Source organism: Patella vulgata, chromosome 3, assembly GCF_932274485.2.
Source record: "Patella vulgata chromosome 3, xgPatVulg1.2, whole genome shotgun sequence".
NCBI lineage: Eukaryota > Metazoa > Mollusca > Gastropoda > Patellidae > Patella > Patella vulgata.
In genome coordinates, this window is record NC_065881.2 from 36,378,929 (window position 1) to 36,404,703 (window position 25,775).

Consider the following 25,775-nt stretch of genomic DNA (forward strand, 5'->3'; position numbering starts at 1 on the left):
TTCGGTGTTAGCTCCGAAATTTTAGCAAGTCCCTCTTCTAGAATCAAATCTGCCAAGTCTAGGGTTTTGCATATTCCTGAAGCAATGACCCGAGGGATCCCTCTGGTTAATTGGGCATAATAAAATCGTGAGTCATGACGTAACGTTATGTAAACATATTTTTGGTCCAATTTGCAGCTCTGTTTTAAGCGTGATGCTTTTGTAACGCAGTTAGCTATTGTTTGTTAATCGGACCATTGACCAGTTATAATTTGAAACAGAAATTTGCTTTCGTTAAAGCAGTGTTTAGTGGGGGTTAGGTATAATCAAACGAAGCACTGCGGGGAGTATGAGGGTTTTGTTGCGGCATGACTAACTATTGAGTAGGAATACTTTTAAAGATTTAGCATCAGCAGCTGCTGACTCAGTTGCAGAATATTAGTAGCATTTTTTTATTTATCACCCCTAGTACCTCTAAATGGTCTCAAAAGGTTAAATTCTTTCAAGGTATCAATCTTAGTTGAAAGTACAGAGTGTCTCTTTAAATTAAAAAGTTGTTTTCGTGAGTAGGTGATCATAGCAGGCTTCACATTTAAGTCATAAAACTGTTAACTCCATTGTTAATCCAAATAGTATTTAGTCTTGACAGTTCACAAAACTTATTACAGTTCAGATTCTAAAAATAGCACACACATGTCAACACTGAACTGAAGTTGACTATCCAACAACTTGAAAACATGATAAACCAAAGGATACTCCTAGAAATTATCCAATTTTTTGAACTCGTTAATCACATAGTTCTTATTTAATCCATACACAGCTTTCAGATATCACACTTTAAGAAATCAAGAGAAACACCACTTTCCACTCAGAGCAAAAAATAACCCAGTTGCAGCCATAAGGGGCGCACATAAATATTTGGTTCCCTGTTTTATGACAACCAGGATTAGTCATAAAAATGGCTTTGGTGAGTAGTCATATTCATATCCAGTTCACATTTTGAATATATTTATTACATAATGAATTATTCTGTATTTAGAAAAGGCTTGGATTCTAGCAATATGCGGTTTCTGTTTAATATCCTTGTCGATGGCTGATAATGATAATGGTTGCACAAAAACACCACCAAAAGAAGGTAAGATATGGACGTGTACTAACACAGTTGGATAGATTAAAATTTTCTAAAAGACATTGTGCACCCTATATAACCCGAAATCATTTAACTGCAACTCATGCAACAACTGATTCCATGGCCAAAATGAACCAGTTAGCCACCGCAGCCGTAAAATATGCAGGTTCCAATTTATTAGTATCTTTTAAAGGAGCTAAATCGCTAATATTTGGGACCTAGAAATTGACACAAAAAGGACGCAACGCATATAATAATGTAATATGAATGTATATAAACTGATTTACATTGAATCGTTTCTGTTTTTACTGTAATTTCTAATCAGTTATGTTCGGCGAAATGCGCCAAAGTCTCAATTAAATGGTTATTCCAGTTTACACCGATGGTATTTATTGCGCATGCTCTCCAGATAAGAAAATAGCGTCACCATTTGACAGGACTTGTGGAATATGTCTAGCTTCGTTCTTTGAGTCCCTTGTTCCAAATGGCGCTGAAACGCATTATGGTACACGATTCGTGTACCAATGGTAAAATGTTTATTTTGTCTTGAATAGTGGATATCAGAAGCCCATCTTTTCCCTGTAAGATAACAAGACCAATGTTGATTTGAATTGACAAATAATTCGTTTTTTCAATGTCGAAGATTTTTGATGATATTGAGTTAGAGACTTGGCTACTTTAAAAATAAGAAACAGTAGGATATCAGATTTCAGCGGTTCAAATCCTAATCACCAAAATAGTAGACCAGTAAATCTATGGAACAAACCCACTATGACCTGGAATAAATTTGCAGAAAGCTGGATTCAACTGTTTTTGTATCTAGGGTTCTTGCTTATCAAAAAAACAAAAATCTTCCAAAATCGGATTTGCGGGTCTATGCGAAAATCGATAATCAATCCAAGATGGCGGACGACGACGTGAAATGGCTTAAAATGTTAAATATCTCGGAAAGGAAGCGTTTTAGACCATATAAATGTACTATGAGTTAATATAAAAGTGATACCACTGAATCAGATGATGGGGTCAAATTGTTGCTATGACGTCATAGTGGCGTCATAACGCAATATCGAGTCAGAAAAGGAAGTAATTAAATATAAAGTGACGTCATAACGCAATTTCGAGTCAGAAAATAAACAAATTGAATAGAAATGGATTTTAATAAATTAAAGTAAGAATAAATGGAGGTACTATCACACTTTATATATTAAGTGTCTTATTTAAATCATACTGGTCTTCATTAGCCCAGTCGTAGCAAAACAGTAGGAGGTTAAATCCCATTTCATTTATTTAAATTATACACTATGGAATGTCAGGTAGTGCATCATTATCCTCTCCATCTGCATTAATATTAATGCTATTATCACAACTGTCCGTTTGACACGAACCACATGCGCTAGTGCAGGAGAGTCCGTATCGTCGACACCCACATCTCATACTGGCACAGTGTGTGGTGCAGTTACAGTGAACTATTCGTCCGGTGCATAAAGTTGATCAGTCATGATTGGTAAAAGTAAGAGTTTATCATTAGACATGTTCCTTCCCCAATCAGTCAGCACCATATCACCAGATACAGCCTTCCAAGTCATTATTTGGTGGTATGTTCTCAAGCTGTGAAATATCGTCGCAGACGCAGTCGGAGGCAACCGTTCAGGCGTGACAACGTTTTTCGACGAGAAGACCTTGCTTGTCAGCTGATTATGGCGTAATTTCGCTAAACTTTCTTCTTTGCTGTTGAATAACGTGAGCATTGCTTCACAGCCAGCTTTCGAAATTTCCTCCACATTCTTGCCACTAGTAGTGAACAAATCCGCAGATTTTCCTAGTTTAGTGGATTTCATAAGTTTGGAGAATGCCGTCGACTTCCCAATTCCGGAAATCCTTGATGTTGTGTCACACCCTGTAAAAGCGTGTAGAAACAGTAGTCGCTTACAAACACGTTCTCCCAGGATTTGTCTTACCAATGCTATATCATAAACCTTAATGTTATTTGCTTCTTTGTCCGTCCGAAAGTATAGTTTTTCTGACTCTACTGGGTCTTTTAAGTGGTACAACAGTAGAACTAGGAGATCAGTGTCCTCACCAATCACAGTTGTGGAATGTATCATCGCCGTGTTCACTGCCTCCAGTACAATGTCTAGGTCTGCATCTCCATTAGCATGGACAACTTGCCCTCCAGCTTTCTTAATCTCTGTTCCTAAAATCGTAATGAAGAGCTGTTTGTTGGACGAATTAGACAGAAATTCTTCCTTTTGCCGTGAAATATGCTATCGATAGTAAAGTGTACTTTATTAGATTTACAGGGATGCCGCCGTTCTTGTGTACAATATTTGGTCGTTGGTCCACTGTCGTAGCCATCAAAGACGATCGTTGTTTTATCTAGACCATACTTATCCAAGAGTTTCACATACGACTTTATTATTGAACCATAAGAACTATCTGGTGTCCATTTGATGCGGTGCAGTAATGAACCACCGTCCATAACATACCAGTCAGTGCTCGGTATATAATCTAAAATGGCTTTGTTGTCTTCAGCTTCTTCATTGTGAATAGACTTTGCGAGGGCTTGCAACAGTGCTGGTTTGTCGGGCGCCCTCATCACGTTTTTACTTTCAAACAAAGAAGGTGGGAACGGACAAAGTTCGTACTCCATGGCACCACTAAGTGACACTTCACCAGTCTGCGATACTACAAGGAGGCGTTGGAATAATGCAATTGGATTAATAGATCTATCTTCGTCTATTTTCAAGCTGGCAGTAGAAGCCATTGTAACGGCACGATCTTTACGCTTGAATGAGTAAGAGAAGACTTGTTTTCCTACCATTTTTTCCATAATTCTCCTGCCCACTTCTTTAAACTCAGTAACGTTCACTTGTGGATTGGCTTCCAAACCAGAGATGATATTCCTCAAAGAGGGATATGTGATCAAAGGCGTATAGTCGTTGAATTTGCCGAAAACCTTCGAAGAATCTTCTGCGTCACGCTTTATGCGACATGGCATCGTTTCTTTGTGCTGTTCGCTGGTTTCAAACATCTTTCCTGTGAATTCTTGCATTGCCTGATTATATTGAGAGCAAACAGGTGCCGACATTGTCCACAAGGCGATTTGTTTTTCAGTCATATTACTGCCTCTGGTTAAACCTCCTGAAGTCTTGAGGGCCCCCATGAGGAACTGTTCAATACCTAGATCCAATTCAAGCCCGGCCCAGAATTTTTCGGTTCTTCTTAACACGAAGAGTCCTTGTTCAAACATAGCATTTACTTTAGGTTGCGTGGTTTCTAATTTCGCCATATTTTGAAGGTACATATGTGCTGATTTTAGGTAGTTGAAATGTCCTGCAGCCCCAAAGATTTCCAGACAGTCGTACACAGCCGCTTTATGAATCTGCCAGTCACCCATTCTGTCACCTCGAACTAAATTTCGAGCTACTTGCATCATATATTGAAACCAAACCATAATTCACTCGTCTTGGATTTTGAGGACAATTAGTTCTTTTTGGAATTCATAACATCAAGTACTCGCATAAAAGTCTCATCTTCTGCCAGTGATTCAACGGTTTCCCTTCCATCCATAATTAACTCGTATTTCTGACTAAGAGTATCCATTGTCTGGCCGAAGTTTTCGTCGTCAACAGCTAAAAGCCTGATCAAATGTTGTGTTAGACATTTGTCAACTATTAGGAAACCGCGTAGGGCTCTTTGGACAGCTTTACCGCGCAGCATGTGTTCAACAGTGTTTTCACCATAAATGACTTGTAATACGTCTCTCAAACCTGCCCCATCCATTAGAGTCCCAATAGCGCCTAATAAGTTCATCAATGTATGAAATGATCCAAGCATCAACACAATATTTTTCAAATCATTATCATCATTCAAATCATTCAGAATTTCCGATGCCTTCCAGAATAATGGTTGGTCGAACGTTATAATGGCCGGAAGCTTGTAATTGCGAGCTAGGTTTGAGAGATATGACAATGTCGAAAATATACACGTTTTGTCACTAGAACGCATATCTATCATATTCAGGAAATACAACGAGGATTGTCCATGGTAAGCACGGTCTTTGTAAATCAGACTCATGCTTCCTCCCGAGTTGGGAGTATTATGATGAGGTTTGAGTTTCCATAACATATCAATCTTCGGGCAAATTGACACTTTCAGAAGAGCATCAAAACTAAGTTTTCGGGTCTGTCCCGAATGGTGGTAGTGTTTTATGTCAATTTTACTCTGACCAGTTACATCTAACTTCGCCATATCTATACGTGGAATTTTCTTAGTAATGTTGTTTCGTGGTGTTACTGCAGCGATCATCCCCATTCCATGGAATACACCTTTTCCATCTATCGTAATTTTATCATGATCGACATTATCAGCTGCAAACGAGAGTGCCATTTGTTTAGACATCGCCCCAATTGGCATATCCGCATCAGAGCAGGCAGCATTCATATTGAATCTGAGAACCTCGCTGTATGATGAGCAAAACCCCATAGTATTTAATGTATCGATAACATGTCGCTGTCTTAGATGGTAATGTAATTGGATCGCTAACCCTAGCTGTAAGGGTGCTATCACAGCCCGTGGTCTTATCGCCTGTACAATAGCTTGTCCTAACGATGCAACTTTTTGTTTAGTTTCCTTTCCACTGATCAAACCTTCGCAAAAGTATCGAACTGTGTCAGGGAGGAAATCAAGAGCAGATGCGAGACTTAGTTCGCTGGATTTTGGATAGGAATCATTTACAGTTTCAACATTAGATATTGTATCGTTTCTTAGGAATTTAATTGTAGCATTAATCATGGCGATTTTTTTAGCTTCGTCACTAGAATCAGTACTGGTATTGTCATAAAATGTGCGTAGAATTTTATGAGTTGTTTCTTTGAGAGTAATTACATCTCCGTGCCCCTCTTTCGGCGACAACACCAAAGAATCCCCGAAGTAAGATTTCAACTTTTCTTTCATCCACTTTGGACTGTACGAACCAATGTAAGGATGTTCTTGAAATGAAGCCATATTATCACAAAGTTCTAAGATGGTCCATTGTCTTTCATCATTAGTTTCGATTAGAGAGCACAGTTTCATGAAAGCCTCCGACTGTTCTTCATTCTCAGGGCGTCCTGGCCTTTTTCTTTTAATTTCAGGCTCACTTTCAAGAACGTTAGTGCATTGCTTGAATTGTGCTGGTAGGGTTCCCCCGCGCCTAAAATTACTGTCACACGAATTATGGTAAACACTGTCAGCTGCGTGTAAATCGCCACTGCAATATTCTATTCGACCTCTCACTTCGGATGCCCATTCATCATTACGTTCATTGCAGCATTGTTTAAGTGATTTGACGAATGTATCCGTTTTAACACAACTGAATGATTCCCCTGGGCGGTGGGACGTTTTCATATTTACTATTACATTTTGGCCACAGTACAGGCATTCCGATTTATAATTAAACGGCCCTACTGAAAGTCTCTTACTGGTTCTCTTGATGGCTTCAGCTGTGGAATGACGTTTAAAGTTCTCAATATCCTTTGGATTCGTATATTTTCTTCTACATTCAACATGTACATACTGACCAACGGCCACACACAGGTTGTCTCCTCTTTCATTACACGCCTTTTTTATACCATTGACTCCTTTCTCACCGATTTGTACTATCTGTCGATCGTTCATACAATCAAGGCAAATTGGACATACCTCTTTCCCAATGATACTCATATTTGTGGACATGATATGAAGAGAAATTTGTTAAAAATCTCCGGAAAGTCAATATGGCTACGCACAAAACGTCATAAAGCGTTGCGTTATGACGTCACTATGATGCCATAGAGACAATATTGGCATAATACATTTATGGTCTAAAACACTTCCTTTCGGAGATATTTGACATTGTTAGCCATTTGCCGCCATTATTCGCCACCTTGGATTGGTCACCAATTTTCTCAGTACTTCATGCTTACGGTGCGATAATACCTCCATTTATTCTTACTTTAATTTAAAGGGCATTTCTATTCAATTTGTTTATTTTTTGACTCGATATTGCATTATGACGTCACTTTTTATTTAATTACTTCCTTTTCTGACTCGATATTGCGTTATGACGCCACTATGGCGTCATAGCAACAATTTAACCCCATCATCTGATTCAGTGGTATCATTTTTATATTAACTCATAATACATTTATATGGTCTAAAATGCTTCCTTTCGAAGATATTTAGCATTTTAAGCCATTTCCCGCCGTCGTCCGCCATCTTGGATTGATTGTCGATTTTTGCCCAGACCCGCAAATCCGATTTTGGAAGACTTTTGGTATTTTGTTAAGCAAGTACCCTAGATACAAAAATAGTTGAGTTCAGCTTTCTGCAAATTTATTCCAGGTAAAAATCTAGATTTTTGTAACTTTTTGTAACGTTACATAATGCTGGTACTTCGTTAACATTCATGTAAGTTAAAGAGAAAATTTCAAATTTTCTAAGAAAGTCAAAACATAATTATTTCCACGTCTTTTGCTCAATAGGTTATCAAATCACTATTATACGATCATGGGCATTATTTTCCACCCTTAAAAATCTATAACACAGGAAATAACATAATTACCTCCCCTGTTTTGCTATTGACAACATGGGGCAGCCATTTTCCAACGTTGGAATTTGAAGTTAAAAATGATATTTTTGCCAATTTCTCAGCTGGCAATAGCGAATTATAGAATTAATAGGATTATTCTTTAACAAGGTAGGACTGTTTATGGATACCATCTATTTTAAGGCTTTATTTTAATACATTTTAAAAATATAACTTGAAAATTTGCAATTGCAACTTTAAGAATCCCCCAGTACAAAATATTGTTTTTAAAGAGGAATTACAAAGTGCTGAATTTGTAGACGAGGAGACAATTATTCGCGATTCAAGCAAACGATCTTAGGCAATGGCATCATTTTTATATATAATCTGCGGATAGTCAGGGAGTATGTTAAAGCATGAACCGTGTATAGATGGACAGGCAACGTCCACGAAGCCATCAATTCATAATATTTTTATTAATCTTGCTACTCTTTTTTTTTGCAACCCATACATAGACTACTAACTAATGATTTGGGTATAAATGTATCAACACATCGTCTTCGTTTACGTTGGACGCGCCTATGTGATTCCGAAAAAACCATGTCGAGTTTTCGTTAAAAACAAACCTACTAAAACACTCTTTTAATTTTTACTTCTGCACAATTAATCATCATTCCGGACAGTATTATACCTGAACTTTATTTTCATAATCTTAAAATCCTTCATACATGCGGGGATTTGGAGTATTAAGCAAAACCAAAATGCTTACAAAAACTACGAAAATATTGAAATCGATCATTTCACAATTTTCAATTGTTGCATGTGGAAATTTCAAAGTTCTAAACTGGAGAAATTCGTCACTACCGGATAAGAATACTTATCGGGTTAAAAAAATTACCATGTAACTATACTAAGCTGCAAAAGAAACGCCATGTTAGTATGTTACTTTAAATAGACGCATTGCATAAAACTTGCTAAATGTTTTTATTGTATATTTGTGACCACATCTCCAACTATACCTGAGCAATAAGGCTCCTTCCCAAACACCGAATTGAACCCAGAAAATGTTCTCAAAAATATCAACCTGACGTTTCTTTTGCTGCTTAGTATAGTTATTATGCCTCTCGCTCCAATAGAGAGAGAGAGAGAGAGAAATGGGGTTTAACGTCCACTCGACACAAACTAGGTCATTTCGGGACTAACATATGGTTTAATTTTATTTACATAATTCGCTTGCGCGTAGGGGTCTTTAGCAGTGGGAGGAAACCGGAGGACCCGGAGAAAACCCACGAGGTTGGACAGGCGACCCTACTCCTTGCCACGTACAACCGGGGATTCGAAACCACGCCAGTCGACTCAATGACAGACTGTATGATACAGCGCGCACACGCTAACCATTCAGCCATCCAACCCCCCGCTCCAATAGAGAAGGATCACACACCAAAATGTCGGATATATTGCTCATTGTATAATCGGAGATGTTAACTGTAGGCCAGTTGGGGAGGTTCAAGAGGGTTAGAATTCCCCAAAATACTCATTTATATACATGTATATCGGTCATTATTGTGGACTCTAGAAATTCACGAACTTCCCCAACCGGCCTACAGTTAGCATTTCCCTTGTATAATAATTACCTTTCAATAAATAACTATTACAGTGCTAAATGGACCCGCAAAACCAGAAATTCCTAATACCTATTCGGTACACATAGAATGCATCATTATTAATAAAAACCAGTCTACGGAGATAGAAGAATTTTTTGATTATGATGGAAACCGCGGTACTGTACATCAACGACAGAGTGGTATAGACTTCTATGCTTATTACGATTATGATTCAACTGAATTTATTGGTGTATTTCCTGCAACTAGTAAGTGCAACCAATCATTACCTATAACTTGTTGACTAATCCATTGATTGTTCACCATGAATTCTAAGAAACTCATACAGTGCTAATTATAATGTAAAATAATCTATAGATAGAACTAAAATACGGGAACCCGGGATCTAGAAGCACTACCACGAGGGACTATATAAACATCTCACTGTTTGAATTTATGGAACCCGGTCCCTGGATTGGTATAGTATTCCTTATATCCGCTAATAACCCTTACTTAAGCATGCCTGGTAATATGGCACTGCAGTGCCAAAGACGCAAATAAAAACATTCCAAACTATTCTCATACCCACTCCGCTCTGTGAAATTTTATAAGTAACCATTACGTGATATGTGTTTGCTCACTTATAAGACTATGGGCTTGCTCACTTAAAAGACTATAGCTTTAAAGATGCTTAAAGATGCATTTTTTAAGAGCTTAATTTGTCTATTGCGGGTCTTTTTTCTGGCTTAAAATGGTGTGTAAACGATTAATTAGACATTTATTCTCATGTCAAGCCCATTAGAACACCCGCGCCATTTAATATTTTAACGTTTAAATGGGTCATTGAGACTTTGTTTATTATTAATAATCTTTTTGAGGCATTGTTTATTATTGTACTTAGACAATCGAGAATACATGTATCTTGTCAAAACTTCAAACTCTCATAATTTCGCTCAGACTAAAGTAATTTTACAGAAATTTTAAATAAATAATATATTCATTTTTCATTATCTATGTCTGAACTATTATAGCAAGAACGGCCAATTCGGGGGCGTACAGCCCCTAACCCAAGGGGATGTGCAACTTAAGAATTCCCATTCTGATCATCGGCCATGATGGTGCCTCCGTTAGGCATAGTGCCAATTTTGCCCGCGAGTTTAGGAACAACGGTCAGCTAGCTCCCCTACTATTAAGGGCAATGTAATACTTTAGCCTTCCATTGATTACCATTCACCCTTTATTAAAAAAGCTCACTTAGACTTCAGATTTTCTTAAATACACACCCAGGGGTTAGTGAGGTTCCCCAATCTACCTCTGGGTATGACAATGTTGACCTGGCATGACATTTCTAACCCATTGGTTTTAATTTGGAGCTGGCCGGCAACATAGTAAAATCTGAGAGAAATATGTTATATCTATATTTCTTTTTTTTTATTTTTGATCTAAAGACGACTGCACGGTCACTGATTTGAGTAAGAGCGGTGAACGGTTTTTGTTTGGTTATAACCAGGGTGCTGCAGGTGGACATATATTTACATCTGCTGGAGCGTTACATTTTGGTGCGAATGCACAAGAAAGGTATATTGGTACTGATGTAATACGAGGGATCAACGTTAGAGCGTGGTATTCCTGTGAACATTGGGATAATATGGATGCGACCATGGATGTTTATTGGTATTTTTCAAGTATGATTTTGTTATGTTATTTCATAACCGTTTAATTCGTTTCAATTTAAAGGGGCTGAACCTCCTCAGTTTGGGTCAAAATAAAGTATTGAATTGGGTTTAGCTGATGTGGTATTTCGTTAGGCAGAAGTGGGCTTGTTTGCTAATTTATTTTTATTTTTAGCACACTGCGTCCACAGCAGAACACACAATAGGTTACATCTGAACACATACATACATGTTAAACTAGATGGTAAACAAAACAAGTCAACATATAACATCAAATGAGATCGACGATTTTATTTTTGACCCAATACAAAGGGATTATTTTAAAGCTGGCACTACCAGTTCGCAAGCCGGTGGGTCGGTAAAAAATATTTTTGATTTGATGTCACTAAGTTACATTAGGAATATTCGAATTAAATTGTACACAAAATATGAAATAAATCGACAAATCCATCGTCGAGATACAAAGGTTGTTTTAAAATATATTATACGTTACAGCCAATAGAGTGGTTTTCAGGGTAGAGCCAATAGAGTTCTTTTTATGAAGACCCGAGATAAATGACTAAACATTTACGTAGGTCAGTGTTCCGATTTTCCATAATGAAATGCTTCTACGATCATTTTGAATATTATGGTATTATATAACACTTATTACATTTATTGTCATGTTCAAAGATATAACATCCAAAAAGGATGAGATTTATTTTGGCGCGATCAAAGTGAGCTGGGCGAAAGGACATTTATATGATTATATCTGCGTGATCATTTCTTTGTATAAACATGTATTGGTGTACCTAATGTTAGATTTTTAGATGAAGCTAATGTTGAGAAACATCCCATTTTGTTTTTCTTAAAATATCCAAAATTTAAACTGCTTACCAATTCAAACAAATTCAAAACGTAGAAACAAATAGGGCCATGTTGCTTGAATGTATTAAATAATATAAAATCGTGGCCGAATGCATCTGAAAGAAAGTAAAAGACAAAAATTGTTATTTTAAGTATAGAAATTATAGAAGTACCAAGAACTGTAAATACTGTTCTCTAGACATACTAAAATTAGAGAAAGCATTAGAAAAAAAACCCTCTAAAATAATAGGCAGAAACACCCTTCACCTCTTATAGTAAGCGCAAGAGGACGGCGCCACACAAAATTAAACACACAAGACAACCCTGCCGATAAGACACACACACACACTCACAGTTGAATGTCTTTATTTAATATTTCAGATCCTGACAGTTGGGATATGGCTGTAGGTTTACCCGAGATTCCAATACGTGCCTATGTTAAAGGCATTGCTTATAGTCAAGATGATATAAATGGGTCACACGTGTTTGAACATATTTATGATTTTATTCACTTCAAAAATTACATATCTGATAATACTATTTTTGAGGTAAGATTTATTAATGCTATGATGTCTTGAAGTTCGTACATATAGATAGTTTAAAGATTTGTATTACTCGTCAAAGATTTTGTCGATACCACTACGATAGATGTTCGCGAATGTTTATATTTATAATACTATTTTCAGACACCTAGTATGGTTGTTTGTCCTGGTAGAAAAAACACTTTAGATTTCCCAGACTTACCCAACAGCTTCTCTTTTACTATAGAAATGATTGATTCTGTGCGACAATCTGTTACATTTATGACCGTAAGTTGTTTTTTTATTTTACTTGTTTGTGGTCCCTTTACCACAGTGACATATTATTGTTATGTACTATTGAGGTTCATGTATTCTGGTGTCAGCGCCTTAATTCATCCCGACTTAGACCTGAAAGACGTAGAGAACTCCTCGGTTCGCTTACACAAGCATTAGATTACCCCGATTTCAGTTTCCCTATCAGTTTGATGCGTTTGGTTAAAATAGGCTAGGACAGCTTTAACCCATTTTCTATCTTAAATCTTAAACGATTAAAATCTGAAATCGACGGAAATATACGGAAAATGGTGGCCGTATCTAATGTAGTGACATTTAGCTAGATGACTCGTTTTCGTTAGTATAACAAACACTGTTGTAGACAGTAATATAGTGACAATACTGATAAATACTGTTAAGACAATACATTAATGCGTTATGAAATTAATGCGAATATATTGGGGATTTGCATAAATGCGAATAGTAATTAATCATTATGCACCCCCCCCCCCCGGTATTAACGCGAATAGCTTACCAACTCACCGATGACTAGTTTGTTGCTTGAGGTTTGTCAGGCTTGACGACACCATTGATTTACGCAGTTAACTATTCCTTAATTTATTTAATTATTTTACAAAGTGATATACAACTAGGTCGCATTTAACAGACTACTTTCTTGTCCCTGTTAATTTATTGTCTCACAGTATTTGAATAAACCCGGTGTTTTAGTTCGGTGTTTTTTTCTAACCCTGATCCTTCTTGGCGTTATAATGTAATTGGTTATATCTTTTTTTTTAAAGGAATCCTACGATTTTAAGAGTAATGTAACAAAATTTGAGTATAAACCTACAGAATTAACAGATTCTAAATATGGCTTTAATCCTCTCACAGAAATACATGATTTTAATACTGGTATGTAAAACTACAAATGAACAAATGCTTGGTTGATGTAGAACATAACATCAACAGTAACAACTTTTCATCTTTCTTGCATTTACTTGACCAGATAAGAATTTGTAAGCTAATTCGATATGGTTGAGCATGCTCGGTTTTGAGCACTTTCTTGTTTTAGGAAGATGATTAATAATCAAAATGAAATCAAATTAGAACAGAATTGTAGTGATATTAGCTTTAACGAGAACATTTTACACACTACTGTATATAACGTGCTTGGATGTGGTAACCTATCACAATAAAACGCTGTCATTCCATTTCCCTGTAATGCATTGATATTATTTCTAGGTGTCGCTTATATCATTGATAATATGATAGGAAATTGTTCTATGGTACCCATTGAGCAGGGAGATTTTGATGATACAACAGTTAATGCCCATACTGTAAGAATGAGAACAGCTAAGGAATTCTTCTCAACAGATAATACGGTTGTGACCTATGAGGGAAGAGTAAGTAGAGGTTTATACAACTTGAAACTTAATCGTCATCTTCAGGGTCACGATGTTTGTAACGATGTTATTGTGAGCACCGAATGCGGCATTTCTGTTCTTCTTCGAGTAATTCTACTTGTTGGCGTCAGGCTAAACGGCCATGTGAGAGTGATGAAACTTGGTGTATAGTTTCATTACATCAATACATTGAGTAAGTTTGATAATGAGCATTCTCTGTCCAGGGTAAGCAGAGCGATAAAAAAATTTGATTGGTCGAGATTTTGGAGGTCGATAACTTTGATTCCAATGGAGTGAGTGTGGTGAAACTTCGTGTATAGTTTCATTGCATCAATACTTTGACTAAGTTCGATGATGCGCATTCCTGCTTAGACTAAGTAGAGACTTGACAGAATGCCTTGACAGAATTCGATCATGCGCATTTTCCACTAAGGCTAAGCTGAGATAAGCTATTTGATTGGTTGAAACTTTGGAACACGATAACTTTGGTTCTAATTGGGTGAGAGCGATGAAACTCCGAGTATACATTCATTATATCAATATCATGACTAAATTCGATGATGAGAAATTTCTGCTTAGGCTAAGTAGCGATAAACAATTTGTTTGGTCAAGACTTTGGAACATAACATCTCTGCTTTTAATTGGGGAAGAATGTTTAAACTTGGTGTAGATGTTCATTAGGTGAATGTCTTGACTGAGTTCAATGATTAACATTTTCCACTAAAGCTAAGCAGAGCTAAACAGTTTCATTGTTCGATGCTTTGGGACAAGATAACTTTGATTCTAATGGAGAGTGATGAAACCTAGCGTACAGTTTCACTACCAGGTACTTTAAAACATTGATTGAGTTCCATCGTGAACATTTTCTGCTTAGATTAAGTATAGATAATAAGTTTGGTGATTGCTCGATAGTTTTCCAAAATGAAATGAAATGGGGTTTAACGCCTTACTGTTCTGCTCCGACTGTGACATTTCAAAATGATACATGTGCAATTAATTAATATGTGTCATGCATTTATTTTGGGATTGCGGTGGGGAACATCAGCCTCCCTGTTGGCTTGTTTATCATTATTTAGTCGTTTATGAATCAGGGTTAACTAATTACTTCTGCATTGTCTTTTAGCATATGTTTTCTTGTTCATTACAAATGGCGCCCGAAACCATAGAATACACGACTCGTGTACAGATCTTAAAATGAGCAATATGTCTTAAATATTAGGTATTAGGATCCCACATTTTCACGGCAAGATAACAAAGTCAATGTTAGTTGAAATGGACCAATATTGAATTTAAATTCGTATTTATAATTTGATGGAAAATATTGAGTAAAAGGTTGAGTTCCTTTAAGTGTTAAGCAAACCGGGGCGATATGTGTTATTATATCTGTAACATTTTATTGTAGAAAACAGCTAGAAATCTGGAATGTGACACTTGGATTGGGGAACGCTCGTCCAGTCCATCAGGAATCAAGTCAAATACTACATGGGAATGGTACTTTCAAACGGTATGTAATTCCAAGAATTTGAAAGACTGTCCCATTAGCTTTTAAAAAACAATTCTGTTAAGGGAGGTAACCTTTTACTGTTCTCGTCAATACATTACGTGGTGACTCACAAGGTTCGATATTAGGACCGGGAACATTTTAAAATCTACGAAACCACTTAATCGATTAGTAGTTAAGTACAAACTCCGATACTGTCTAAATAAAAGACTTTGGTAGTGATAGATTAGAATTGATCACCCACTTAGTCCTTCTTACACGCACATCACGTACCCTATTAAATATAACGTAGAGCAGAAATATCTAATAATGAACTTGGTAATCGTGAACGTTTTTTAGTGCTTTATAGTATTTGTGTGCATTTAGGATGCATGGTCATCAGTGGAACAAACAGATGAAACTACTAATCCAGGTGGTACACCAATACAGATGAGGTTGAAAGTTCCAGATGTACGTATTTTAACTAATTAACACAAAATACAGTCATAATTATGGATACACATTTGCTTAATTTATAAATATACAACTGTTCGACGAGGCTACTGTCGTCTCAATGAATTGGGTCATACAAATATGTGGATAGTAGACAAATATATGTGAGAATAGGTAAATGCAAATAAAAACGTTAACACATTTGATTGGGGCCATTCCTAACTGAAACCATACATGGAAAACACTTCTGTGTAAATTCAAAGATATGATCTACTAATGACTATTATAGTCAAACGTGAGAAAACAAACCTGTAAAGTTCTTAATTATAAGCAATATAACTTTTCTATTTTCGATAATAATTCTTAGAAACCTACCACTCGTCTTCAAAAATAAGCGGGACTGGGTTTGTACGGTTTTTAAAACACTGGTTCCATTATAATTAGATTACAATTTCGTTCCGTTTAGTTTATTCCTGAATTTATTATAAAATTACAATTTCGTTTCGTTTATTTTTTTCTGAATTTATTATCGTTTAGTTTATTCCTGAATTTACTATAAGATTACAATTTCGGATAGTTTCGTTTAATTTTTTCTGAATTTATTATAAGATTACAATTTCGTTTCGTTTATATTTTTCTGAATTTATTATCATTTAGTTTATTTCTGAATTTATTATAAGATTACAATTTTGTTTCGTTTAGTTTAATTTATTATAAGATTGCAATTTCCGTTCGTATAGTTTTCTTCTGAATTTTACATTACCTTGAGCTATAGCCGTTTTTCTAATACTAAGATGTCCCACCATAAATAAATATCTACACATCTATCAACTATTAAAGCCGTAAAAAATCTATTGTTAACGATTCTGAATAACAGTAATATTTAGCTTTTTGGTTGTTACAGCAGCTTTAGAAATTACTTTCGTTTTGTTTCGTTTTTTAATTTGCTTTATTAATAACTTTTCCATAAGGAGCGGCATCGATTGGTTTGGTACAATTACCATCTCCTAAGCTACGTGGTTAGGCAAGAATAGCATACTAGTAGTATGTTCCTTTTGCTTTTACAGATTTCTCAAGAGAATGGTTGAGTTGCCAAACGAAGGGGTTACTAAATTAGATTTATTGATCTAGCTTTCTGTAATGTTGCGTAGTAAATAGTCTTGATTATCCCGGCTTATCAGTCAGTCAGAGAACGGTCGGTAAACTGGTTTAGCGGGATTAATTTAAAGGTTACCTGCAGATTTCGTCAAGGTCGCGAGATGTAAATAGGGTAAGGACACGTGATTGTTGACGAGATTGTGGGTTAGGTTTAGGGTAGGGTTAGATCCTGTGACTTTAAAATCTGCAGGTGGCCTTAATTTTTAGACCTAACCGGGCAGGAAACCTATTTTCCACTAAAAGAAAATATTTTTTTTTTATGGTGGGGCACTTTACCATAGTCAGATGGACACGGTTTTCTCGAAGCATTTCAATACCCAGAACGTCACACAATTTGGTGATATCAAATTCCATTTCAGTTTCTAAATGATTCTTTAATTTCTGCATTGACAAACTTTCTATATTCTTTCCCACTTCAAAATTGACGACAGTCTTGGTGGGTTAGCTTTTACCCTGTGCCCTTTCTTATTGCTGTTCCAAACAACCCGATCCATCTTGATACACTGAACTTGTCGCCTCAAAAATACCTGGCAAAGCGTTGAATGCACGTGCGTGGTTGCTTATATTACTAGTCAAAGGGGGGGGGGGGCAATCCGGAGAGTGAACAGAATAATAAGGCTAGAAGTGAATGTAGTACATCATAAAAATAGAAACGAAGCGTTATTGACACCCGAGTTTAACCAGATTTACATTTAAGAGACATCTGTTCGGACCTTATACGTGTATGTTATATTTGTAGCTTGGAATGGAATATTCATACAACATATATGGCTTTTCTAAAGCGACACAGGATCTCAAGACCTATGATATAAGTGCTTGTTATATAAATGGTAAAAGAAGACGTTTTGATTTCCAAGTATCATCCAGCTTTAAAACTAATGTAGATCAGAATAGACAGATTTTTATATACAGTACATTGATGTCTTTATCTGGCTTTATGGACGTGTCTCCACTCAGGGTTGCTAATTTACAGGTATAGGCCAAAACATTTTTTACATACTTGATATCTGGTGAAATGGGGCCTCGATAACTTTGTAATATACTTATTAGTCGGGTCACAGCCCCCAGATCCATGACCATTTCTCGGGGAACAAGGTTTGACGATGGTTTCTGATAGAAGGGCCCTAGTAAAGATATTTGTAGTTTGCTACCTCCGAAATCTACGGGCTAAGTCCAGTAGAGCCGAAAATCCAAGATGGCGGCCAAAAATGATCTGAAATTGACATTGATTTTTGATTTGATTTTGATTTAAACAATATTTTATTCACAAACGAATGGGATTGAGCAACAGGCTTGAAGCCTATATCAGCTCTTTCCATAGATATAATGGTATAATAACGAGGGGTATGTTATTTACAAAATATCTCTAAAAAATGTAAAAACATTAGATTTAAAGAACATATATACAGAGGTTATGTGGAAGTGTATTTTGCACTGATTTTGAAATTAAAATCTGTGACTTAGTTTGATAAAAAGGTGAACAGTTTTAGTTAATTGTATATTTGATTCCACTGATAAGCTTTCATCTCCCTGTAAAAAAAATTTTAAATATATATTTTGATCATTTATAATTTTACTAATAATTTCGAACATATGTATTCTAATTTGATTATAATATGGACAGATAAAAATAATAGTGATATGAATCTTCTTCTGCATTCGGGCAATGAGGACAAACAGCAGAATCGGACAAGAATTGTTCTTTGAGGTGGCTCTTTAGGTTACTACTATTGTTTCTTATTTGGCAGTGTAAAATATTCCCTTGTCTGACACCAAAGATATGATAGGGTTTGATTTTTTGGAAAGGATATAACTTAAAGATATTAGTTTTAAACTGATTAAGATTATTTGAATTTCTGACGTAAGTAGGCAGATTGTTCCATAGTCGAATAGTACTTGGAAAGAAACTGGTAAAATAAGACGTTGTTATACATAAAGGAATTTGGAGGTTGAGATTTGAAGAACGCAGGTTGTAACTAGAGAAATGAAAAAAATCAATTAAGATATCTTGCAGATATGTCGGCGCACAACCATAATAGATTTTATAAAGCATGATCAATTTCTGTTTTTCTCTGCGTTGAGACAGTAGCTCCCATTCAAAGTCAGAATAAATAAATTTTCTTTGAGAATTTCGTCGTAGCCCTGTTATTATTCTCCCTGCTTCTATCTGGACACTTTCTAATAAATCAGAATCTTTCTTAGTACAGTTAACCCAAACGACATTACCATATTCAAGAACTGGCCTAATAAATGACAAATAGATTTTATTTAAAGAAGAACGATCGATTTTGTATTTCATCAGTCTTAATGCATTAAATCGTTTGGTAGCTTTTTGATATATAGTTCAAATATGTACAGACCACGAGGCGTTCTTTTGAAGGTTAAGTCCAAGATGACAATGGCTACTTACTTGTTCAACTAATTGGTTATTAAAATAAATGTTCGGATGTGTAATATTTTTCCGCGAGAAGACCAAATTTTTAGTTTTTAATGACAAACATTGCTGGCGAAATATGCCATTTCCAAGCTGATGGAACCAATTTGAAAGGTGATAGCATACAACTATATATTAAGCATTTCGCGACTACAAACCTACACGTATAATAACAACAACCATAAATTGTTCCGGACATCCATAAATCTTATCCTGTATATATTTCATCTATCCTAATAAATTACATAGAGGATATTTGTCGTTTTAGAGTGAATAACATATTTTATTTCATCGAGAAGCAAGAAAACTTATATAAACGTTTTCTTGCTTAGAGATGAAATAAAATATGTTATTCACGACAAAACGACAAATGTTCTATTTATTTTATGATTTTACAATCATTTTAGGTAACAACAACTAGCCAGTGGAATAACACTTTTATTTCACTGATAAAACGCGGTATTCCACTACTGATCATAAAATAAAATGTGTTATATATTGTAGCCCAAAATGGAAATTTCTTGAATTCTGATTGGTCGAAAAGTGGCGTCGAATGAGTATAACAGTCCTCTAAATTTCCTGGGCGACTCACTGCGAATGAATATTTTCTGGGTGCTAGACTCTGTTTGCACTTGCAGTGGCCAAAAATTCTACACCTCAAAACTTTATTCTTGGAAATCTTCATGAATTCAACCATTGGCTTATTGAAACACTCACCTGAAACACATAAAAAACAAAGTTAGTGAGTGTATTTGAAGCATAATAAGTAAATTTAATTTCAAGGCTGGTCTGACAATAACGGTTGCTATGGTCATTCTATCATAATCAGACTGGTCAAAATCGAAGATTTTCAACAAGAGAATAAAAATACTACAATTTATTGAACTCCGTATGGATCGTAATATATTTTTAAAAATATACAAGTCGGGCTGATACTGATATGAATAGGACAGAGACTAATTTTCATACATAGGCCATTTTTTTTTCCGAAGAAAAACAATCACATTCACAGCGTCGAAATGACAACGTGAACAAGCATAGCAACCACATGCGTACGCTACACAGCATATATCTACACGGTCACACGAGTGTATGGACATTTATCAAACACGATATGCAATTTGTTTCGAACCTAGTCACTGCTGGAGTTCAAAATCATTTAAAAAGTACATAAAATACACTTACGATTTCTGTTTCGATCTTTAAAATTATCGCAGAGTGACCTCCCTTTCCAAACAGACACAATTAACCAGTCGCTTAGTGAACCAAATAGAATGGAAATGAGTGTTATTCTATTACGTCACGGATATTTTCATTACGTCAAAATTGTTTTCCTTGGTATTTACGTCATTAAAACCAAAAAACGACCGTCAACTATCGCGAAAGAAAGAATTCCAAGAAAAATGTTAAATATTTTGGGCTACAATATCGATAAACACCGACTGTTTACAATTTAGAGGACTGTTATTGTCCATTTGATACCGCTTAAATTTTTCATTAGAGGCGCTCGATCGCTACGCGATCTCGGCCTCTAATGATTTAAGCGGTATCAAATGGACAATAACAGTCCTCTAAATTCTAAACAGTCGGTGTTTATCTCCTAAATATAGTATTTGTCTGTATGACTTGTTAATCTCAGAAAACATGTGTAAAGAGTCTGAGTATTTTGAGTGTTCGATCCCTGCATTGGCCGAGAAAGTTCATTCAGGTTTCCCGGCGTGGTTCTCCATTGTCAGTGATGCAGGATGGAGGGCCTGACAAGGACAGCTGTCTAGTCATTCGGATGAGACGAAAAACCGAGGTCCCGTGTACACATTGGCGTGCACGTAAAAGATCACTTGACAGTTGAAATTCGATATAAGAGTAGGCCGTAGTGCCGCTGTCCGGACAAAATTTCCCCTCATAACACACTGTATGGCGTATGCCCGTCTTCATTAGCCCAGTTCGGAGCAGAACAGTAGGACGTTAAACCCAAGTTCAATTCATCTATCGGGCTTGCGCACTCAGATTGAGAAGTAATGTTATTTTGGGAGTTATCAACTGAGAAGTTGTTTAAGAACTGAGAGCTTTTGGTGGAACCTTTGGATTTTAAATATTTCAATAAAAATTTCTCTTTAAAACCGCTCCATCATAATCCTGGCAATAGGTTATGAATTTATCTGCAATCCATTATGACGTTTAGAAGAATCGTCCCCCTCCCCCTCCTTCCTCCAATTCAACGCCTCTGGTCCATTTCCTGCCCAGTTGAAAAATCCTGGACAAGCATCAATCAATCAACATTGATTTTGTTTAAACCCATTCATGGGTTTAGGGGAGTCGAAATTTGCTCTATCGGGGTGTTGTTTCGCCAAAACCATGGGATCGAGCAAGTGCATTTGGTAAATAAAATTCATGTCAATAATAGTTATCAAAATTCTCAAGTTACTTCCGACAAACTCCTTTTAATTATCTTTATCATCTTAGTGTGATGCCGGTGATCCTTGCCACATTTCAGAAAAAAACATTCAGCCATTATGAAAAATAAGCAGATTTTGTATAAAATATCTTATATTTGACCCTTGGAGTTGAGTGTCCTATATCCTGTTAAAAAATATGAATGCCACAATTCCGATGCGCTAACTATTATTAGATATAAAAAAAATATTCGGTGACTTGGAAGCATACAAATTTGCAGTGTATACCGTGCGTATGCCACTAGATTGCGATATCTTTTCTGCGGAATACTATGTTACTTACCGATCCGAGTTACCCCTATACACCCTAGTGTAGCTGCCAACCCCGAACAGACAGAAAGACAAACAACAGTCACAAATATTAGTATAGATTGTTTGCATTATAATGTATTATGATAGCTGAAATATATGCAGGACAAGATTCATGGATGTCCGGAACAATTTATGGTTGGAGCATATCCGTGTCTTTCGCCCCCCAAAACCCCTGAAACGACATATGACACGTGTGTGTTGCTTTTGGTATTGAAATAATACTTTTTGAGTTAATTTCTGTCGCCATTTTGGGTTTTGGCGGTCATATTGGATCAGCCATTTGTGAAATGAATCGGAAACTGTCCAAAACGAGTCGGTTGACCAACAAACCTATAAAATGATATTTACACGGGTCATTTCGCCAGCAATGTTTGTCAGTTTCAGACCATTTTAGGCCGCCATCCTGGATTTACGGCTCTCCAGGAGTTAGTCCGTAGATTTCAGAGCTAGCAGACTACAAATATAGGGTTCCTTCTATCAGAAACCATCACCAAACGTTGTTCCCCGAGAAATGGTTACGGATCTGGGGATTGTGACCCGACTATATATATCATGTAGTTTATTGGATTCAATAAAAAGATAGTAAACCCCATATTGTGTTATATGAAACAACTGATAAACGTTTGGTGTCCTGGTGTTAATTCTTAATATGAATTTGGGTTTTTTTATTTTTCGCAGTAGCCAGGCTACATTTTTGTCCGATCCAGATGAAAATGAACACTATGTTATGGACCAAAAGTCGAAAACTTTGTGAATGCGTTAGGGGCTACAGTTTTTAACAGATCTATTTCAATTAGATGTGGTTCATAAGAGGACGAACTCTATCGATATTCAGCGTTCCACAACCTTCCACCCAGAGTTACCCCCGCCAACGCATGGCAACCGCTTGTTGAATTTTTACTGAGAATTAGATGGCGTAAGTGATTTATGCGCGTTTGTCTTGTGTTTATTAATTAGTTGATGGTATTAATTGTATTGTTTTGTTGCATTTTTTTAAACGTTTCTTTTAAGCTAAGTTTTCAAGATGATATACATCTGCGGTTTGATCTGTTAGATGTGGCTCCATCGTTTGGTGATGTAGCGAATTTAAAGCAAGAGACCACATTAAATGCAGCAGCTGATATATTAACTAAAGCAATCAATAACAACGAGTTTGTCATATTATTGTTCGCTTATAATACGGTTAGTACCTTGGTATCCAAGATCATTTAGGGCTATCTGTATTGTGATAAGTAAATAGTAATTGTCCACGTGCATTATACTTACATGTTATAATCTGGATAGTAAGTCTAATATTATTACCGGGTAATTAAAAGGATTTAAAAGATTTATAAACTTATAAAAACAAAAAACCCAAAACAATAGACATTTTTATTATTAATGTCGTCACTCTTACAGTATTATCAATTCAATTTTGTTTTAAATTTCAGTTTCTAAAAGCTAATCGGTAAATGGATTAATTAATGTTCCATTTTTTGTCTATATTAGATAACACCAATCACAGTAATGAGTGGATCTATAGTAGAGTATGACTATGATACACATTTCTCTAATATCAAATCCAGTACAGCCAAATATTCGGCTGGTTCTATGGCAGGTTTAGCAGTTGGTATGATGATAACAGGTGGAGCTGTCGGCGCTGGTGTAGCTTTTAAATTATTCAAATAAATCAAGTCAAAGGAACATATATATATCAACTGTATATATCAATAAGTACATTAATTTTATTATATGTAGATGACCTAAATATTAGAAGAAATATTTGACAAGTTTGTAAATATTAAACTTTTAAAAATTTATATCGGAAGGAAACTTGGGGTGTTAATAATTGTATATATTTTCTTTTATAGATTTATTAATTGAATATCACATCAGTTTCATTTACATATTTTTGTATCTTGCTTTAGTAACACGAAATAAAAAGTGGACATCAATTATTTGAAATTATTAATTATACATTTAAAAAAATATAATTGAATACTTCACATGGGCTATGGAAAATGGAGTTAATGAAAGATTGTGTTTCAGTTCATTGAGTGGTGTACTACTAGATACTATAGAGTCTATACAAATAGATTAATCTGTGCAAAACTCATGTTATGTTCTCACACACAATGGATGAACAAAAATTAGAAATGCTTGAATTATTTTAATATGAATCATCGGTCAAACCGCCAATCTAGATCTATAAATAGATGACTAGCTTTATTGCCAGATGGTTGTTTCCAGTTCAATAAATCTAACGGCCCCGTCTTTTTCTAAAAGCATTTCATTATTGATTTAAATTCTCCCTCCAAGGACGAAACAAAGAAAAAAAATACAATAGCGTGCTGTATAAGAGTGTTGAAGACATGTAAACAATCGCTCTGTAGACTTTAAGGATAACTGTGGCGTTATTCATTAAACTAATATGAAATTATCAAAGTTACAATATTCCAGACTAAAAGGCACAAAAAGACTTTAGACCGTGTAAAGTTCACATTACTTTTCATGATTTCACTCCGCCTTCTTTATCGTTTTACAAGGATAAATGGGGGTTAACTCTCATTCGCAAACTTCAAGTTCAAACTATGATTATATCTAACATAGACCACTCTATCAGTATGTATATAAAGAACACTTTTTATACTGTATTTTGTCAAATACATGTATAATAAGGAATATGATTGTTCTTTCTTTGACACATTGTTGCTTTAATGTTAGCTTTTATAGGCTAATGTCATTCAATAGGAATAGGAACTTGCTTAACGTGACAATGTTCGTGTCTTTATGTGTAAGAAACTGTATTCTCCTTTCTTCAATTATTTACTATATAAATTCGCGTGTATTTCAGAAAATATCACATTAAATAATTCAAATAAATTTATAGTATTTAATAGTAAATCTTATCTTTAATACACGTAAATGACGAATATTTATCTCTTCAAATATATAAATAAGTATATATTTCTTATTCCACGAGTAGGGGTAGTTATATTGAATAATGCTCTAGTTTCCCCTGTTACGTTTCTTTTTGTTATATACTAATCTATATCAAATTGTGCATTTATTTATAATTAAAGTTACGGAATTTAATATCAACAGTAAAACAAAGCATTTGTCGTTGAATTAAATTATTTAATCGCGTCTCTAAGATACATGATAGTATAGATAATTGTGAACAAACACATGCTTTAATATAATATTTTGTGCATTCTAGAGTTATTTATCATAACTTTAATCGGTCTTCATTAGCCCAGTGGGTGCAGAAAAGTAGGATATTAAGCCCCATTTCATTTCGTAACTTTAATTAATATTGGATATTTACAAATATTGTTTTATTCTCTGCAATTCAAGTACTGAATAAAGATGTTATGGGATCTATAGTACAATAAAAAAAATATTTGTGACATTTAAAAGCCATGTGTTGCTCACTAATTATCAAATATTTCATTTTTCTTTCTGTCCAATTCGAAATGTTTTCCACTTCGTTTTCACAAGAATGAAATGTTACGGATTTTTTGTAGTAGAACT

At 35.5% G+C, this 25,775-nt stretch overlaps 1 protein-coding gene across 2 annotated transcripts; it reads left to right on the forward strand.

Moving 5' to 3' along the window:
- Positions 1-798: 798 nt before the first annotated feature.
- LOC126816707 (uncharacterized) lies at positions 799-24,213 on the forward strand. 2 transcript variants are annotated; one of them, XM_050543453.2, is made up of 12 exons: positions 799-946; positions 9,313-9,525; positions 10,705-10,941; positions 12,157-12,323; positions 12,462-12,584; positions 13,370-13,481; positions 13,812-13,972; positions 15,375-15,476; positions 15,840-15,923; positions 17,803-18,036; positions 23,274-23,444; positions 23,751-24,213. In XM_050543453.2, the coding sequence occupies exons 1-12, from the start codon at positions 913-915 to the stop codon at positions 23,928-23,930; spliced, it is 1,818 nt and encodes a 605-aa protein (XP_050399410.1). In that variant the 5' UTR covers positions 799-912; the 3' UTR covers positions 23,931-24,213. The 2 variants fall into 2 exon arrangements, with proteins under 2 accessions (XP_050399410.1, XP_050399409.1); XM_050543452.2 differs by lacking the exon at positions 799-946 and adding an exon at positions 1,025-1,114.
- Positions 24,214-25,775: the final 1,562 nt, after the last annotated feature.